The sequence below is a fragment of the Vavraia culicis genome (genome assembly GCF_000192795.1).
Source record: "Vavraia culicis subsp. floridensis unplaced genomic scaffold supercont1.8, whole genome shotgun sequence".
NCBI classification, from domain to species: domain Eukaryota; kingdom Fungi; phylum Microsporidia; family Pleistophoridae; genus Vavraia; species Vavraia culicis.
The window spans coordinates 85832-103039 of record NW_007360611.1 but is presented as its reverse complement, the minus strand read 5'-3'; the positions used below and the strand labels follow the sequence as shown (position 1 = coordinate 103039).

Below are 17208 nucleotides of genomic sequence, written 5' to 3'. Positions count from 1 at the left end.
GTTGTTTCATTTTGGTATGTTGTATAAATTTGGGCAAATTCAAAAGCTCACGAGTTCCAGAAAAATAAATTTATCGATCAATGACCAGCGAAATGAACCGTATGGCTCTCTCATAATGACAGCAAATTTGTTTTAAGTGCCATTCACTCTGCTATGACAGGTCTTCTTCTCCATTCTTAATTTTTATGTACAAAGTGTTAATTTGGTTACATCACAGAAAAGTAAATTGCCTTTTAGCACAGCATGGATAAAAAACACTAAGCGTGCGATGACCGGTACCGATGCGAACATCACGTTCATCAATTTGATGGCACATCGTGATGAAGGTAGAACAAGTAGATCGGTCGGTTCTCCGTACCACAATTACCAGATCTGTAGAAATGTTTTTTAATTGCATCCATACGGTGTGCACAAGCATCTGAGTCCTACATTCATGAACCTGTTAACCGTGCGCCTTCTTGTGTATGGCCTTTGTCTGCTGCCCAATTTTGATGCTCCCGCACTTTTCATCGCTCGTCGTTTTATCATCCACCGGTATGTTCTTGACACATCGCTTTGATTGTATCCACCTGTCAAGCACGCAAGGTTTAGATCACCAATCTATCCTACACGTGAACCGTACCTCTCGGTTAAAAGATGAGTTAGCGGATGGGACGTGATATCGGCTTGGGTACATGTGGTGAGTGAGTCTTTGATGGGTGCTGTAAGTGCGGTAGAAACTCTGGTGAACGGACATAATCCACGTGCACAGCAGATTATCGTTGCAATGGTGTTAAAGAAGTGCGTTTGACCAGAAGATAAGAAGACGTACTTTTTTACCTCACCCGTCCAGCAGCACGGTACTGCAGCAGAGGTGAACTACCACAGCTATACCGAACAGTAAAAAGTGTAATTTTGTACACCAAGAAGGTGTTCTAGCCAAAGGAACGCATCAAAAATTTCTTTAATCGTTGCCAACCATTTTTTAGCGTATTGCTTCAGATAAATAAAATTGCTGCGGTTAGTTCAAATATTTCTGGTGAAACAGCGGATTATAACAAAAAACGTGCCTTGCGCGGTGCCTAAATCTCATCTTGTAATGCAGTGTTAGACAGGCGTGGTTGTGCAAAGCAAAGATTTCTTCCTAACCAAAAAGAAAGTAAATCATTGGTACTGTTCATGCTTACTCGTGTTCCTCATCATTTACTCATCTGATACGCACGTTTTGGCAGTTAAAAACTTTTTTAGTATTTTCATACATCAACTCTCGTAAGCTGCTGATCCAGCGTGGTGCTCATTCTAAAACGTGTACCAAGCCGTGTGTTCAACTCTTTAGGTCAATTATGGTGTTCACTAAGTACCTACTGTTCAGCTAGATCATATTTAGAAACAGTTCATTACAACACGGGCCCGTAGCGAATATAGCAAGGTTCACAACATGAATGACCTGTTAGACTGCAATTGGCCACATAATACTTAGCATGCACCACCGCACGTACAACTCTAATGCTATACGCTTGTTCTGCGCTGATTAACGCTCTTGATGTGCTATCACCTGTCAAATTGATTATTCTGTCCAATTCGTTCAGACCAGATGTAAAATAACGCAATTGTGCACTTGGCCAATAATGATAAACGTAATCTATGTATGATGATTGCAGCACAGGTACACGGTTATACCACGTTCATTAGCCTTTGAGAAGGTTTGCAAGTCGATGCTGTACTTCTACGTTTGTTCTGGGAGCTACGTCAGAGCATGATCACATTTAAGCCGATACTACAAAACGAATCATCACTTCCACGTTTATTCCCGCGTACAAAACCGATAATAAGTGCGTTTGACATGAATTCGATGTACGGAAAATAATGCAGGCGAATAAATTCGGTATGGTACATAAAATCTGATCAAGGAATTAACATGCACCGCGAAACAGTGCTAAAGCTTAGAACCGTTGGCAAAACTCAACGAACAAATATTTATTTAACGACAGCTTATCATCTCAGTTCGCCACGCGTGTCCTTGAGACTGAGAAGTGCCTGCTTCGAGTCTTCGTAGTACTTCCTGCACTCGTCATCAAAAATTCTTTTTTTGCTCTCGTCCTTCAAGGACTCGCTCAACTTCCTGAGAAGAGATACGCCGCCCTGTTTGAGATACTTGAAATACAACGAAAGGGTTGAAATGACGAGCCCTGCCTCGTTCAGGCCCTCTTTGATGTTCTCTGCCAAGTTCAGAAGCAAAAATTCATCAAATTGTTCAAGATTTACGTTCTTCGTGTTCTCAACAAATTCTATGAAATTTTCAATGGTAGGATCATTGCCCAAGAATAACAGACACTCTGCAAAATTATCGTCATTGTTTTGCTCTTCGACCGCGTTGTTGATCGTGTTTGTGCTTGTTTCAACGAATTTCGGCCTGAGCTTTCGTTCAATAAACTCCTTTCTCTTGTCCAGCTCTGGATCGTACTGTTTTTCGAGTTTCTTCTTTATGTCCTCCAGTTCTTTCGCCATTTCATGCCTATCGCGCTCCTTCTTTTCGCGCACTAATCTGCGTAGTGTGCTCTTCTCTATGTTTTGATGATTGTAGTCTGACGAATCACTGCTCAATTCCATTTCATTGATGGGATGATCCATGGCGGGGGTTGGCGGTATTGCGAAATTAAAGCCCACGTCGTGCCAAAAGAACCATTACTCGTATATAAAGACCCGTAATACCATCAATACCTTGTTGCTGTGCCCCTTATTGCATGTTAGCAAATGTTTCCGCAATATTTGAGCAGTGCTCTGAGTACGTATCAGCTTGTGCTCACATACCACCACTGTTGCGGTAGATACCGTGCAATTGAGCAATAATAATGTAATTAGAGTGTTTATGGTACAGATAATTGATTAAGAAGCTGTCAATTCATAGATATAACCGATATTAGACAGTTTGTAACAGCTGAACCGATACCAAGTGAATGCATGCGTGTCAACCTGATACTTCATCGTATGAAGATGTAGTAGAAGTAAATCGTAAAGTTATGGAACAGAGATAAATGTAATTGAGAAGTAAACTATAAAGTTATGCAATGCTAGTATACTCCATTGCGCAAATTATTCCGCTATTTAACGCTTTCCGCCATGTTTCGTATGTTAAACGTATTGTAGAACAGTATCTATACGACATGGCTTGGTTGGTGTACGCATAATATATTTGAACGCAGACCCCCTTCATCTTAAAATGTTGCGCTGTGTGATTCATTTAAATCATAGAAGCGTTCAATTAGCACTTTTATACCGTTTTGTGCTAAATTTTTAATTTTTTACGGCCGACCCTGCAAATGCAAGTGAGGCTCAATCCATCAGATAAACGAAGTTTTGTTTTCTACTATTTGATCAAGAAGTACACGCCACACGATGTAGTCCTTGACAAGGAGAAGAAAGACATTGATGTTGATGTGCTCGAATCAATTTTTGAAAACACGCCGGTCAAATCGCTTCTAGGAAAGATTTGCTCGTTTAGCGATGTGAACCTGAAAGAAGCGGTGCTGCAGTATAAAAAAGAGGCCGATGCGCTGAGAGATGTTTACTTTTCACTGCTTTATGCCGACGGTACGCTTCTCAAAGCAATGAAAACAGACAAAGCCTCTAGCGGCTTGACGGATGAGAACGAGCACATTGCTGACGTACTACGGGTGCTGTGTGATCTCGCAAAAAATAACGGAATCATTGAAGAGTACAAAAATGAGATGAAACCGAAGGAGACATGTAGATTTCCACCAGAACCGAGCGGTTATCTGCATCTAGGACATGTGAAAGCAGCGCTTCTGAACAACTCAATGGCTGACAGGCTCATTGTTCGATTTGATGACACAAACCAGGAGAAGGGCTCGGATCTGTACGAGAAGATTATCTTGGAGGACCTGGAGCTACTTGAGCTGAAAGAGCATCGGCTGTCCAGAACAAGTGATCACTATAAGACAATTATGGTGTGTGCTCAATATCTGATCAACGAGGGATTGGCGTACTGTGACAACACTGAGCAGGAACAAATGAACAAGGAGAGAATGGACGGCATCGAAAGTGCCAAGAGAAATACGAAACCGGCCGATAACATGAAAATATTTCATAAGATGATGGAACTGGGAGATACGGAGAAGCCGGTAGACACGTCTGAATTCGAGCATTACTGCGTGAGAGCTAAAATATCGGTTGACGACAAGAACAAAGCTCTAAGAGACCCTGTCATATTTAGATTGAAGGACAAGAAGCATGGTAGAACGAATTCTAGACTGTCTCCGACGTACGATTTTGCCTGTCCAATTGTGGACAGTACGGAAGGAGTGACCACAGTGTTGCGTACCAACGAATTCAGGGACAGGAATGCGCAGTATTTTTGGTTCCTCAGGATGCTCAAAATGCGTACGCCAATCATAAAAGACTTCAGCAGATTAAATTTTGAGAACACAATTTTGTCGAAAAGAAAGCTCAGAACGATCATTGAAGAGCACGGTTTGACCTGGGACGATCCAAGAATACCGACTATAAGAGGCATTATGAGACTGGGATTGAATATAAATGTTCTGAAGGAGTATATAACGATGCAGGGAATGCGGCAGAAGAACACCGTTAACTCATGGGATAAGATATGGGCAATGAACAAGAAGTATCTGGAAAGGATGTGTAAAAGATATTCAGGTGTAAAGCAGGACAGGTGTGTGAAGATTTGTTTTGTGGATGACAAGGGAGAGCCAGTAGAGCCGTTAGAAGCGACGTTAACGATTCCGTACAACAAAAAGGATTCCTCGATGGGACAAAGGACTGTTTATACCAAGAGCATGGTGATTTCTAAAGAAGATGCGGAACAGCTTGCAGATAACGAGGAGTTTACCCTGATGCACGTTGGAAATGTTGTGGTGAAGAGCAGGCAGCCTGATGCAATACTAGTCATGAACAATCCGGATGGTGATGTCAAGACAACTGTGAATAAAATTACATGGGTGTCGCTTGAGGGAGCGCTCAACATCAATTTAGCAATTTACAGTGATCTGGTGATTGACGGTAGGTTTAACACCGAATCGAAGAACATCATCCAAATTTATGCCGAAAAGTCCGTTGAGGACGTAAAGTACGGCGAGGTCATACAATTTGAGCGTATAGGCTTCTGTAGACGCGATTACAAATCCGGTGATTTTATCATGGTTCCCTACACTGAACAGAAGCGGAAAGTACTCAATAAAAATTAATTATTCTGTTTATGCCCGATTATCTATACCGTACGATAATGTGCTTTTCGTTTGCAGGTCTCAGTACCATTTCAAATCGACACTTTGTTTGATTGATGAAATGCAAATACGCCTTCGGCACTGAACGGTCGAGTGAGTAGCCTAACATGCCTCATATTTGGGGTCAGGAGCACAAATTCTTCTGTGAAAGAAGGGAATCTGATCGATAAATGCTTTGTGGAAAAGCGAACACTGGTAACAGTGCACAGATTAACACCATTGCAGCATCTCATGCTCCTATTACACCAGGTGAGTGTTTTGCTCATGAAAATGGACGAGCTTATTTAGACAGTTTGGTAGAAATTACACGCCCTATGTGTTGTGCAGGACTAAAACAGATATCTTAATATCGAGAAGTATCCACCACTTGTGGTAGGTGCTGAACTGCAGTACAAATATGTGCTTTACGATCCCGGTATAGGGTCATATGAAATGGGCTAAAGGTCATGGCTGGAGTAGAAGGAAAGTCATGCAGTAAAATAAGAGTTTGTAGGATGATACTTGTGCTCGCCCACGACTTGGTGTGCGGGTGAGGTATATTCTTAAAATGTGCGCAACATAATAATACACTCGATGAGCATTGGGCTGGTAACCATATCCTAAAATAAGCTCTTTCAGTTCTTAAAATCTTCAGAGAATGTTTCCCTTCAAGAACAAAAGAAAAGTAGTAAATTAACGCATCAGCATAAGAACTTTTAAGTTTGTTGAATTTCGACTGAAATTTTGTTGCGCACAAGCTTATCAAAAGTGACGTCCTGTCATGCAGAGAATTGTGGATAAAAAGATTAAACCTCAAAAAGTTAACTTAATGAAATATTCTGTAATGTTAGCTTTCTTCATTTTGTCAAGGGGAATTAACGTAAATCAAACATTTGATCCGAACATGGTTTGTACACGAAGTGGATCATGTATTGAGAAACCGCGGCTAGATATTCGAGCGGATGCCAATAAAACAGAAAAACAAAGACATGCTAATTCTTGCTTTTCAAAGAATGCCGCATTGGGTTGTCATGTGCCTGGACCGAAAATTAAGACGTGTATGGAAACGAATACGAAAGATTATGATAATTTATTACAATCTAGTGGTGCGAATTATTCTCTATTTAGTAGATTATTGGTGTCTTATGAGCTGTGCTCTGATCGCTACGTTGATATTTCATCAAAAAATATGAATCAGAACCTGAAATGGAGCTTGCATGAAACAACCGAAAGAAAAAAAGAAAATGGTGCCAATCAAAACGGAATAAAAACAGAAATATTGGAAACGGGTGGTAATTTGCAGAGTAAACCATATTCAATGCAAAAGTATTCACGAAAGAGCCCGGTACGTGATGCACGACAAAGACAATTTCAGGAGAATTGCCGCAAGGCATCGCAAGATGCGGATAAAGAGTGTGCATCGAAAATATTTTATTTATCTGACAGCTCATCCGACTCGGATAAAAAGTGTGCATCAAACGTATTTTATTTATCTGACAGCTCATCCGACTCGTATGACCAAAAATTATTTAACCCGGCTAACTCACGACGCTCCATCGCGAACAAAGCGTTCGAAAATAGAGATGCTATGCGGGTGTTAAAATGTTTGCAAAAAGACATTGGTCTGATCAGCATGCTTATCGACATAACGGTGTTCAATTTCCAAGTTTATATGTCACAATCAGCCGGTGCACCATATGCTGTGCTTAATCTCATTACGATTTTGGAAAAATTCTGGTGTTTTTTGCACGATGTGCCCAGGAATTACGAAGCTGAGATTAAAGCCAAGCATGTTCAAATCCACAGACTGCGACTGACCCTACCACACTCGTTCAGAGAATTAACGAAAATGTTATACGGTACGTCCGAGACTAGGCTAGCCATTTTACGTATTGAGCAGTTGACTGAGCAGATATTGAGCATTTTTAATGATTAAAACTGGTATTGCTAAGGTTGTCCATATCTGTTATGGGGATCAAATCTCTAAACAACCTGAAAACAGGTGGAATAGTATCATAAAATGATAATTTTTTATTAACCTGATCATTAAACGAGATGCTGTGCACTAAAATTATATTTACAGGCATCAATAACCTTTGTTCGGTTACAAACAGAGAAATACTTTTAACTGATGATACTTTCGTATACGATACCGGTACCTGGCACAAATTACGTGCTTTGTACAATGAAATAGCTGGTTTTATTGATGGAATGAACCGAATGCATTTCTTGGTAGACATAGCTGGCGGTGTCCATAAAACTAATAAGAGGTTGATGTGAGCAGCCTTATCCATGGAAAGTTTCCAAGCTGTATCCGACAAGTTCTTAAACTGGACAAATCACTCGATTATGTAAACTTTGTACACAACCAGATATCTTTATTGACCATTTTGCAGAAATGGATGTACGAGCGCTTCCTCCGCCGTGACTCTTTTCTCTGGGTAGAGCTCAAGCATTCTGTACAGCAAATCGTATCCATGCCTATCCAGCCCACAGTTTGGGTTTAAACCACGTACTATTCGTTCAAAGGATATCCTGTCGTTTGGAATGCTAGGCAAATTAGTTTTCCACACCCTACCGTGATGCTTAGCCAGCTTTCTCATCTCGTTGTTGCCAAATATACAGGCTATTTCCACAAGAGCATCCAAATCATCAAGCGAATTGAAGAAAGGATATTGTTTGGTCAACAATATAAGAAATATTACGCCTACCGACCACACATCAATAGCAATAGTCTGGTTCGGATTCCGGAGAAGCACCTCAGGTGCTCTAAATCCACGTGTCCCTGCTCGCTGCGCTTTCATGACCGGTCTGGTGTCTGTCTGGTAATAACCCGGAGGCTGCGTAGATCTCGATACAACAGAATTAAAAAATGTTACCGATGGTTTCGTCTTCGTGTTCTTAGTAGGCGGTTCTTCCGGTGTTTGAACGCTCTTTTCCTCCTGTGCCAGCCCAAAATCAATCAGAAAGCCTCTCTGCTGCACACTATTGTACAAAAAATTGCTTGGCTTGATGTCTCTGTGTATGATATGATTGTCATGTGTGTGCTTGAGTGCTATCAATAACTGTCGCATATACACCCTGGTATCATTGATGGTGCAAAATTCCAGAAACTCCCTGAAATCAGAGCAATCAAAGTACGGAAAGACTGCAACCACCTGATCCTCAAACCTGAGCACGTTCAGGAGCGGTATTACGCCGTTCTCACCGTTCAGTTTCTTCAGGAAGCGCAATTCCTCCGCAACACGGCTAGGCGCACTGGTCATTGTTATATTCTTTATTGCTGCGTTTGAGTACGAGTTGTCAGATTCTGTGTTATTCAAATCCACGGCCTTATACACGGTACTGAACGTGCCCTCACCCGCCCGTGCTATAACCTTGTATTTGTCCGAGAACCATTCGAAGTACGTTCGTTCCTCAGCACTGAACTGCTCCATTAAGGGGCCATCAATTTCAGTTTATAAAACAGACAGTCGTTTGCACCGTGCTTCTCGAAAATGATCACGAATACGCCATCTGTACCAGGGAACAATGCTGTTGCTGCGATTTAGCGGTATCCGTATTGCTCGGTAATATGACATATCAGTTTTTATATGTTCAAATAATACGAAGCGTGCCAAAAAGGTATAAACTGTGGGGAGTAGCTACGAATTTGTGTTCATTTCATGGCAAAAAACTGCGGTAAATCTTTGTAACTGGTACATCTATCAGGTACAGCAAGTTTGTTTCAATTTGCGGTACAATCCTTTCAAGAACAAAATAAGCTGCAAAAATAGTTGTGAAGCCACAGCATTTCATGCCAACACAGGAAACATCACCTGTTTACGATAACAATTATTAGATTCAGCCTGGTCTACGAGTATCCTAGCAAATCCCGTTTATTGTCGGTAACACCCCCTGCTTGAGTACCAAATAATAACAGAATTGCGCGCTTGATGGATCACTGTCCGCTTGTTTAACAGCAACAATCAAAAATGTGTTGCTCTTTAACATATCTCCGTTCCAACGGCTACCGCAAAATAACAGATTAAGGACCGATTCGCAGCACAAACATTCTATGGATGATCATCTGCTCACCATCTCATATCGTTGGTGTAGCTCAAAGCATCGATCCATCCTATCGCACCAATACAATGCTATTCATAAAAAGAACATTTTTCCGCCTAATACCCCGATCTAATCATTTTCAGGTCACCAACCACTGCCGCCATTTACCTGTTTTACCACCCGTCCGCTGAATTATGCTTCCTCTCATTTTACGGACTAAACCTCGTAGGGAATATTTTCAAACACACAATCGACCAACAGTCGTTAAACAGACTAGCAAAGAAGGTAAGCATCATGCAATTGTATGCCTCACTGATTGACAGCAATGATAAATTAAAAATAACATGATAAATCAAATCATAGGGAAACTGCGCGAATGGGGCGCTAATAACACGCGTAAATGCGTGCACAAGTGCATTGAGAAGCATCATGGTAATAACTGCCAGCATACATAGCCATTTCTTGTGCTCGATACACTTGCTGAGCTTGATGTGTCTTTTAGCCATGTGATAGAGAAATCGTCTAAAAACGATTTCTTCGTTAAAAACACGTACACACATCAGCAGAAGATACTCTGGAACTCTCCAAATGCACTTTTCGTTGAGGATCCGCTTGTGTATCGTGTGGAAGTTGCCTAAAATCTGAGGGCATACGAGTATAAAAAGACTGTCGTAGACCAACATAATGTTAACAAACCAAGATAGCTCCACCATCATTCTCTTTCCTCTTGCGATGTCCTTTGTAATTACCCGTCTGCGTAGAACCGTGGTTATCACGAAGCACACCAGTGCCACTGTATCAAATACGAAATAGCATTCTGTCTTGAAGTACCATTTGATGAGTGCGCTCTCAACAGCAATGAAAAACTCTCTAAAACACAGTATAAATAAAGAAATGATGGCCATTGCTGTGATGACACCATTATTACGATAACTGTACATGTCCATTCTGTATCCCTACTTGGATTCAATTTGAACTTGCGGCAATTATCTGATTAATTAGCATTTTGATTGTTTAATTAAACAAGCTCTGCCATGTTGCATAGGTTCAGGAATGATGTGCAGATCAAAATTAGAGTTGGAACAATTTGCAGATCAAAATTAGAGTTGGAACAATTTGTTGTTCCTCCGCTCGATAAAGAAGCCTTAGCACCGTTCTACTATGACAGTTTTAACTTCATTCTTGTGATCCACACGAAGTTTAAACTGTCATGTACCAACAATAATTCAGCTAAGAGCGTTTAATGTTCTGTTATGTGTTTTAGACTGTCACCAAACAAATTCATTATTCGTTCTACACCACTGTAAGTTGTTATATTGAGCTCTGCATATGAGTTGTGCTGTAAAAGTCATTCACGGTAATCGTTATACCATGAAGCAGACAATCATAACATTTGTATCGTAAAATTGGTACATATCAATGTTTTTATACCGTACAGATAGTACATCATGAAAATTATGAGTAAAATATTTTGATAGTGTGAATAAGGCACTTCTATCCCTACGATACTCTGCTAACAGAATTTTCTTCACTGTATTTTATCGTATTTGTTGAGTTCTTATACCGTGTTAATACGGTACAACCTTTCTCAACATGGTCTCTGTGCCTATGCTATTTTACACGTTCTAAAAGTTTTTACAACACAAAATGATGGAAATAGAGCTGAGGTGTTCTTTAAGTACAAAGAACGTAGAATGGGGTAAGTAACGCATGTTGGTGGTTTTTACATTCTTATGGCGTGCCCTGGCACGGGTACTCATTGTTACGGCGGGATGACCTACGTTTTGAGAGCGGTAGGTGAAAGACACGGTGTATATAAAAATACGTATTAGAGCACATAAAACGTGTGTTCGTGGCCAATACAAAGCATTTAACACGGTAATACGCAAGCGTCATGTGCATTTACACTATTTAATTACATGGGCCATCAATTCTCACTGATACTTCCCATCGTGCTTTTAATCTGTTTCTCTATCAGCTCATCATCGATGTTTTCAGGCAACTTGCCCCTTTTCTTCGCGTATTTACGCTCTTCAAGAGTGTACAACCTGAAGTGATGTGTGGTGGGCTGTTCTACCGTGTCATGTGCACCAACATCGTTGTCAACCTTGCGCGTTTCGCCCCAGCTGAAGTCATCAAAATGCCAGAATGCATAGACGGGCAGCACCAGGTTCCAAACCGGCAAGCTTAGGATGTAAATGAGCAGCCAGAAGATGTACTGCAGCTTAAAGGAAGTAATGAGAATGAGAACAACAGGCAGACCAAATATGCAAGCAAGCATGATGAGAGGGATCCATGCCGGCTTGATGAGTATGGAAACGGCAATGAGCACGAACGTAAAGATGATTGACACGGGCAGCACGAGGGTGCCCGCCAGTTCAACACCTACGGCAAACTGCATTGAGCAGCAGAACGTGCCGCACAGCGCATTCACCGACACAAGCTCCATCAGGTTATGCACCGTGCTGTTGATCCATCGCCTGCGCTGACTGAGCAGCACCGGGAATGTGTCCGGCACATATGTCCGACATGTGGCAGCAGGCAGAAAGATGAGCTTGCGCCTGTAGAATGTCTTTAAGAGCAGAGTGGTGAGATAGCGGTCCTCACCAAGCAACAGCAGATTCTTCTCGTGCAGAGTCTCCGTGCGTGTTACGGAATACGGATTAAGAACGAAGGAGTTTGCAAGAATGGGCACGTACTTATCGTCCTCCTTGATTTTTATCCGGTAAATGCAGAAACAGCCGGGCAGGCACGTAACACCACCAAAAATGCTCTCAAACGCCTTCGTCAGATGGTGACTGATGTAGTACTCAAACACCTGTATCATTGTGACCCAGCTCACTCCCTTGTTGATGATCTTGGTCTCGCCACACATGCCCATGATCTTGGTATCGTTCACGAACGCGCTATTGAAGTGGTGCAGTGCATCGGGGTGCACAATCGTGTCGGCGTCCACCATCATGATCATCTCAAAACATGCGGGCTCCATGTCCATCGCCTCTTTGAACGCCTCGTAGATCTCAAAGTCAAGATCGGTCATACGCTCCTGGTACAGCAATTTCTGGAAAAAGCCCATGATAATCACCTGCGAGTCTCTCTTTCCTCGGTTGCCCGGCTTGGAGCGCTCGTCCTCCCTTCCCACCTTCACAATGACCACCATTTTGCACGTGTTCGTGTCACTACTGTACGTTCCGCTGTACACCACGCCCCTATTGAGTGTGCCGTTGAGCGACTTGTAATCGGTGGCCTCGCGCCTCTTGTCCACGCTCATCAGTTCGATGATGATGTCCGGAGTGGTCGTTTCGCTTCCACTGCCCTTCACCAGCCCATCAGCAATCACAAGGATGACCTTCTCGCTGTAATTCTGGTTGCATAGCGAGTCAAGGGTCTTTTTGATGCCCTCCCTGTCCTCGGAGTAGCATGTGACCAGCATAATGCATGGCAGGTTCTCCGCCGCTACCCTTTTCTTGCGGATCAGCCACGAGTAAACAATGGACAGCACAAATTTGATTATGATCAGGCTGAAAATGATCACTGTGGACAGATATAGCAGGATGTCTGCCACCAGGCATCCGTAGGTCTTACCACCCAGCTTGCCGAAGTAGCAGCTGTCCTTGAAGCACTGCAATGCCAGTGAATCAAGATTGTTATCATCGGCCATCTTGCCCGCGTACTTTGCGATGAACTCGTCGTAGAAACTGTGATTCACGATTGATGGGTCATACACCCGGTCATTGATGAGAATTAGTTTGAGCTGTTTGATGTCGTTGAAGTTGAAGTAAATGTCCGCGATCTTGATCAGATCATCGGGATCAATGCCGCTGTCCGTGATGCTCTCACCGAACCGCCTTTTGCATGCGCTCGATTTGATTGTCTTCAGGTTGTGAATGAGGCCTTCATATTCGTCGGAGTAGTAAATCTCGCCATTCCCGATCACCACAGGAGCAGGGAACTCAGGCAGCCGCCCGTAGATGTACTGGTTCGAGCCCTTGCACACCACGATATTCATACCGAACGTGAGAAAGCCGAGCAGCATGCATAGCAGGAATATGATCGATACGAGCGCCACCTTTTCTCTCCATGCGTTGCGCACCTCCTTTGTTTTCATTCCACATATGCTCAGTACCTTGCTCGGTATTAAAATAGTGAAAATGGGGTATATTATAGCCCACAGTGACTTCCGCTTTTTGTACACCTTGGGCGGACACGAGAAATCGTTTGTGTCTAAGAAAAGATTAGATGGCATTAGAGGGTCCCTGTTTGTTTATGCATAGATATGATTAATTAAATATTTGTTTATGCGCGAGAGAACATAATATGGAGATACCCTGTGAAACGCAGAAACGGCGTATCATACAGCCATAAATCCCGCATACATACTCATTCGGACATTATGCATCAGAAAACAACCCCATTAAACAACAATTCATTTTCTTTAGATACAAAAAAACATTGGTGGACAACAACGATGTCCGAAACATTGTATCATGACAAATATCAAGCGTAATTCACATAGACATCAAGTCTTTACAGTGAATTACGGTGTAGTGACGAGATGCCTGTTACTACCCTGGTAAAATTTTGTAAATGATAAATGAGTTTTACTATTAAGGAAAAAAGTACGAAGTGATAATTTAGGTATAAAATTGGGAAAATGGCATATAAAAAATACTTCGTACGAATGTGAGATAAACAACAAATGTTCATAACACGTGACTGAAGAATGAGCATACCGTACAGTGCTGAGATAGCACACTCGTTCTGGAGCAAATTTGCGTAAATACCCATGGGATGCGATAGCAGGTATCGCATTTTTAAGAGAATAATTATCATTGTTGAATTTACTTACTCACCGTTTTAGTGCTGAATGCGGTAAATTTACTTGCTCTCTATTCAACCTGAAGAAAATCACCGCAAAAGCAATCAAAACGAATAAAACACTCATATCTTATGAAACATAAGCATAAACTGTCCATAAAATCTGTTCTAGTACAAAACCACAGCACCCGAATTGGTTACTAATACGGTCTTAACCTGCGGTCTATCAGAGCAAGAAAACGAACTCCTTTTCATTCTCCAGAGCTTGTTCCTTTATTATATGTCTCATCTCCTTTTGTATCGTGACGTTTATTCTCATGGACCGCTTCGCTATTTTGTTTATCAGGTATTTCAACTCCTCTCTGCCCTTTCTATTGCTGACAAGAGCACCGCACAGACACCCAGCAAAATACTTAAGTTCTCTTTCTTTATAAATTGCTTTTAGCACCGAGAGATTCCGCAGCTCACGTGAACCAGTTGTACCGTCTTGTTCATTTTTAGTACTGTGCTGGACACATGCACCAATATGCTCATCAGTCACCCGTGGTGAGCGAACCGCTATTTCTAAGAAGGTAAGAATTTTGTCACGGTACTTAAAAGAACGGGCACTCAGGATCTGCCCGTATTTCCTGTGGTGCAACATGCCGATAATACTGTTGCACTCCCTGATCCAACCGTCCATTTCTGCCAAATCTGTATAACACGTGTTAAAGAATGCGAGCAACGTGTTCAGTGCCAAACTCAAGTTCATATCGTGCGATATCTTTATGAAATTGAATGACGAGTCGATTCTCTTGCTTATGTCCAACAAGTACTCATTTATACGGTTCTTGAGCCGTGTGTGCAACTGCGAATCGACAGGTATTCCCTTAGCCACCGTCTTAATCATTAAAATATCATTTTTTTCAATGAAATGCTCTAGTTGATCGGTGACATACTTTTCTGCCATTTTTTTAGTTGCCGTGTCTGGTATATCTCTGTACAGCACCAGTATCTGTCGTAAATCATCTTTCCTCAGGTGTTCTTGCACTGCATTATTAATTCTCGCGTCTTTTGACTTTGCCTTCAAGGATGCAAGCTGTTGCGATACGCTTGTGTGTTCTTTGAACAGGTTAGAGAGATGCTCGTGCATGATTTGTGTTTTCTTTGCTGTTTTAACAGGAAGGATGAAACATATCATGATGATGATGGCACATTGGTACAAGAGGAATAAACCAATTTGGAAACGTTTAATCAGAAAATGTGCTTGTTAAGTAATGTTGCGTGGAGGTAAATGAATGAATGTAGCGCATTTATCAGCCGGTGATTGTGCGAATCGAGCTATGAAAGCAGCTGAACTTCTTTTATGTTACGTTCCAGTATCACACATGATAAAAGAGCAGGACACTTTCGAAGTTTTGGGCAAAGTACTTTCCGGCCGTGTTCCAGAGTTTCTTTAGCACAGACAAGATGTAGCGCAAATAGACTTAGTCGTAATACGCACAGTGGAACATTAAAAGGGATGCTAAAAGAGCCTTACAGACCTGATCGATTAAAGTAACCGCTTCATTTCACGTTGTAACTTCTCTGTGTTACGGGTCAGATTGTTCACTTGTATTCATTCGTATGCATTCCTTACACGTGCACACCGTATTTTGCTCACATGCAGGGTTTAGGGAACATCAACTAAAAGTACGTCAGCAGCAGGATTTGAACCTACGCGGGGAGACCCCATTAGATTTCAAGTCTAACGCCTTAACCACTCGGCCATGCTGACTTTAACCGCACGTAAATGATAATATAAATAGACCATAAGACTTGGCTATAAACAGCCTCAACTTTCTAACCCCTGTCAGATGCGGTGCGCTAAAGAGATCAAAGTAGATGTGCAACCATAGTGGAGAACGTATTGAACACACGTGTGGTAAAATTCCCGACTGTAATCAAGATCAGACCCAAAACGCCAGCTGTAGAAATGACCTACTACCAAGGAGTTTGCATCCGTTTTTTTAGATTTGTGTCTTTAGGTAACCTTTGTACATAGATCCTGCTAAAACAGCCTCTGAGTACGCAGCTCTACCTTCTCATGACTTTGAATATCGTGGCCTACTTTGGCACAAACAGGTTAGATGCAGTAGTAGGTTTTGGTGATGGTAGACGTACCAAATATATAAATCAGTCGCGTTATTTTCAGATTCTGATCAATACTGCTCTGACTAAACCTTCACTTCTACTCAAGATTCTTCTAGCATCCACTATTTCAGGTTAACACTCACACATTCATCGGATCTGTCAGACTACCTCTCTCAAGCACAGAAAAGTCCAACAATTTCTCGTAATCTCTCAAAGGACTAGTTCACTACACATAACCAGATAACTTATGTAACATATCAGTTTTTATTTCACATTATCTTATACAGTGATGCCATACATTTTCTGCAGAACTCATCTGTTCAACACATCTTTCTATAAATCAAGTTCAAATCTAAAAATTAGTGCACTATGTTTTGCCTATTTGATCATCCTTTGTTCCACTCACTTTGAATTAAGCGAACAGAGTACTGGACCTTAGCTCAAATCGAAGGGGCTTAGTTCACACACATGGCTGTAAATGGATTAGAGGCCTTTGGGATATCGTAACACAGAATAAATGCATATAAGGAATAGTGTTACCAGCACATCGATCCTCATTCATAGTCTAATGTGTTTACATGCAAACAAGCATAGCAGTACATCAAATGCAAATTCCGTAGCTCTTCAGTGATATGAGATGTTGATGCCGTGTACTAAAGAAATACGGTAAACGAAGTGAGAATATAATCTGAGATGATTGATAACTTGTAAAAAATGTGAGCATATGCACGTAACAATGAATGTAAGGAAATATTCTGTGCGAAAAAGAATAAGAAATCATACGAATAACGTTTTCAATTACTTGCGTAGAATAAGAATGATCTAAGTACTGCATACATATATTGAAAAACAATCAAAGCATACAACAAACAGGTCCAACAACTGCAGCTGTAGTATGTTTCTATAGATTTATCGTCAATAATATCTAAATCTGTTTCTTGTCAACAGGCTGATGATTCCATTTGCGATACTTGGCTGTCAATACATATTTCATGCGCTTCAATATTTA

At 41.5% G+C, this 17208-nt stretch overlaps 9 protein-coding genes and 1 non-coding gene across 10 annotated transcripts; 2 read left to right on the top strand and 8 right to left on the bottom strand.

Moving 5' to 3' along the window:
- Positions 1 to 1933: 1933 nt before the first annotated feature.
- On the bottom strand, positions 1934 to 2610 carry VCUG_00690 (uncharacterized protein; the record flags this gene model as incomplete). The annotated part of the gene is made up of 1 exon (XM_008075520.1): positions 1934 to 2610. One exon carries the CDS (start codon positions 2608 to 2610, stop codon positions 1975 to 1977), a length of 636 nt encoding a protein of 211 aa, XP_008073711.1. The 3' UTR covers positions 1934 to 1974.
- Positions 2611 to 3293: 683 nt separating this feature from the next.
- Positions 3294 to 5204, top strand: VCUG_00689 (uncharacterized protein; the record flags this gene model as incomplete). The annotated part of the gene is made up of 1 exon (XM_008075519.1): positions 3294 to 5204. Exon 1 carries the CDS (start codon positions 3300 to 3302, stop codon positions 5202 to 5204), a length of 1905 nt encoding a protein of 634 aa, XP_008073710.1. The 5' UTR covers positions 3294 to 3299.
- Positions 5205 to 6003: 799 nt separating this feature from the next.
- VCUG_00688 (uncharacterized protein) lies at positions 6004 to 7164 on the top strand (the record flags this gene model as incomplete). Its single annotated transcript, XM_008075518.1, has 1 exon — positions 6004 to 7164. The coding sequence occupies one exon, from the start codon at positions 6004 to 6006 to the stop codon at positions 7156 to 7158; it is 1155 nt and encodes a 384-aa protein (XP_008073709.1). The 3' UTR covers positions 7159 to 7164.
- Positions 7077 to 7516, bottom strand: VCUG_00687 (uncharacterized protein; the record flags this gene model as incomplete). Its single annotated transcript, XM_008075517.1, has 1 exon — positions 7077 to 7516. One exon carries the CDS (start codon positions 7514 to 7516, stop codon positions 7148 to 7150), a length of 369 nt encoding a protein of 122 aa, XP_008073708.1. The 3' UTR covers positions 7077 to 7147.
- Positions 7517 to 7600: 84 nt separating this feature from the next.
- On the bottom strand, positions 7601 to 8659 carry VCUG_00686 (CDC7 protein kinase; the record flags this gene model as incomplete). Its single annotated transcript, XM_008075516.1, has 1 exon — positions 7601 to 8659. The coding sequence occupies one exon, from the start codon at positions 8657 to 8659 to the stop codon at positions 7601 to 7603; it is 1059 nt and encodes a 352-aa protein (XP_008073707.1).
- An 819-nt stretch (positions 8660 to 9478) lies between these two features.
- On the bottom strand, positions 9479 to 10216 carry VCUG_00685 (uncharacterized protein; the record flags this gene model as incomplete). The annotated part of the gene is made up of 1 exon (XM_008075515.1): positions 9479 to 10216. The coding sequence occupies one exon, from the start codon at positions 10214 to 10216 to the stop codon at positions 9479 to 9481; it is 738 nt and encodes a 245-aa protein (XP_008073706.1).
- A 948-nt stretch (positions 10217 to 11164) lies between these two features.
- On the bottom strand, positions 11165 to 13520 carry VCUG_00684 (uncharacterized protein). The gene has a single exon (XM_008075514.1). It carries the CDS (start codon positions 13513 to 13515, stop codon positions 11197 to 11199), a length of 2319 nt encoding a protein of 772 aa, XP_008073705.1. The 5' UTR covers positions 13516 to 13520; the 3' UTR covers positions 11165 to 11196.
- Positions 13521 to 13796: 276 nt separating this feature from the next.
- On the bottom strand, positions 13797 to 14102 carry VCUG_00683 (uncharacterized protein; the record flags this gene model as incomplete). Its single annotated transcript, XM_008075513.1, has 1 exon — positions 13797 to 14102. The coding sequence occupies one exon, from the start codon at positions 14100 to 14102 to the stop codon at positions 13797 to 13799; it is 306 nt and encodes a 101-aa protein (XP_008073704.1).
- A 3-nt stretch (positions 14103 to 14105) lies between these two features.
- Positions 14106 to 15267, bottom strand: VCUG_00682 (uncharacterized protein; the record flags this gene model as incomplete). The annotated part of the gene is made up of 1 exon (XM_008075512.1): positions 14106 to 15267. The coding sequence occupies one exon, from the start codon at positions 15265 to 15267 to the stop codon at positions 14314 to 14316; it is 954 nt and encodes a 317-aa protein (XP_008073703.1). The 3' UTR covers positions 14106 to 14313.
- Positions 15268 to 15761: 494 nt separating this feature from the next.
- VCUG_02797 lies at positions 15762 to 15843 on the bottom strand. The gene has a single exon. It is a non-coding gene; the product is annotated as a tRNA-Ser (tRNA).
- Between the last annotated feature and the right edge of the window lie 1365 nt (positions 15844 to 17208).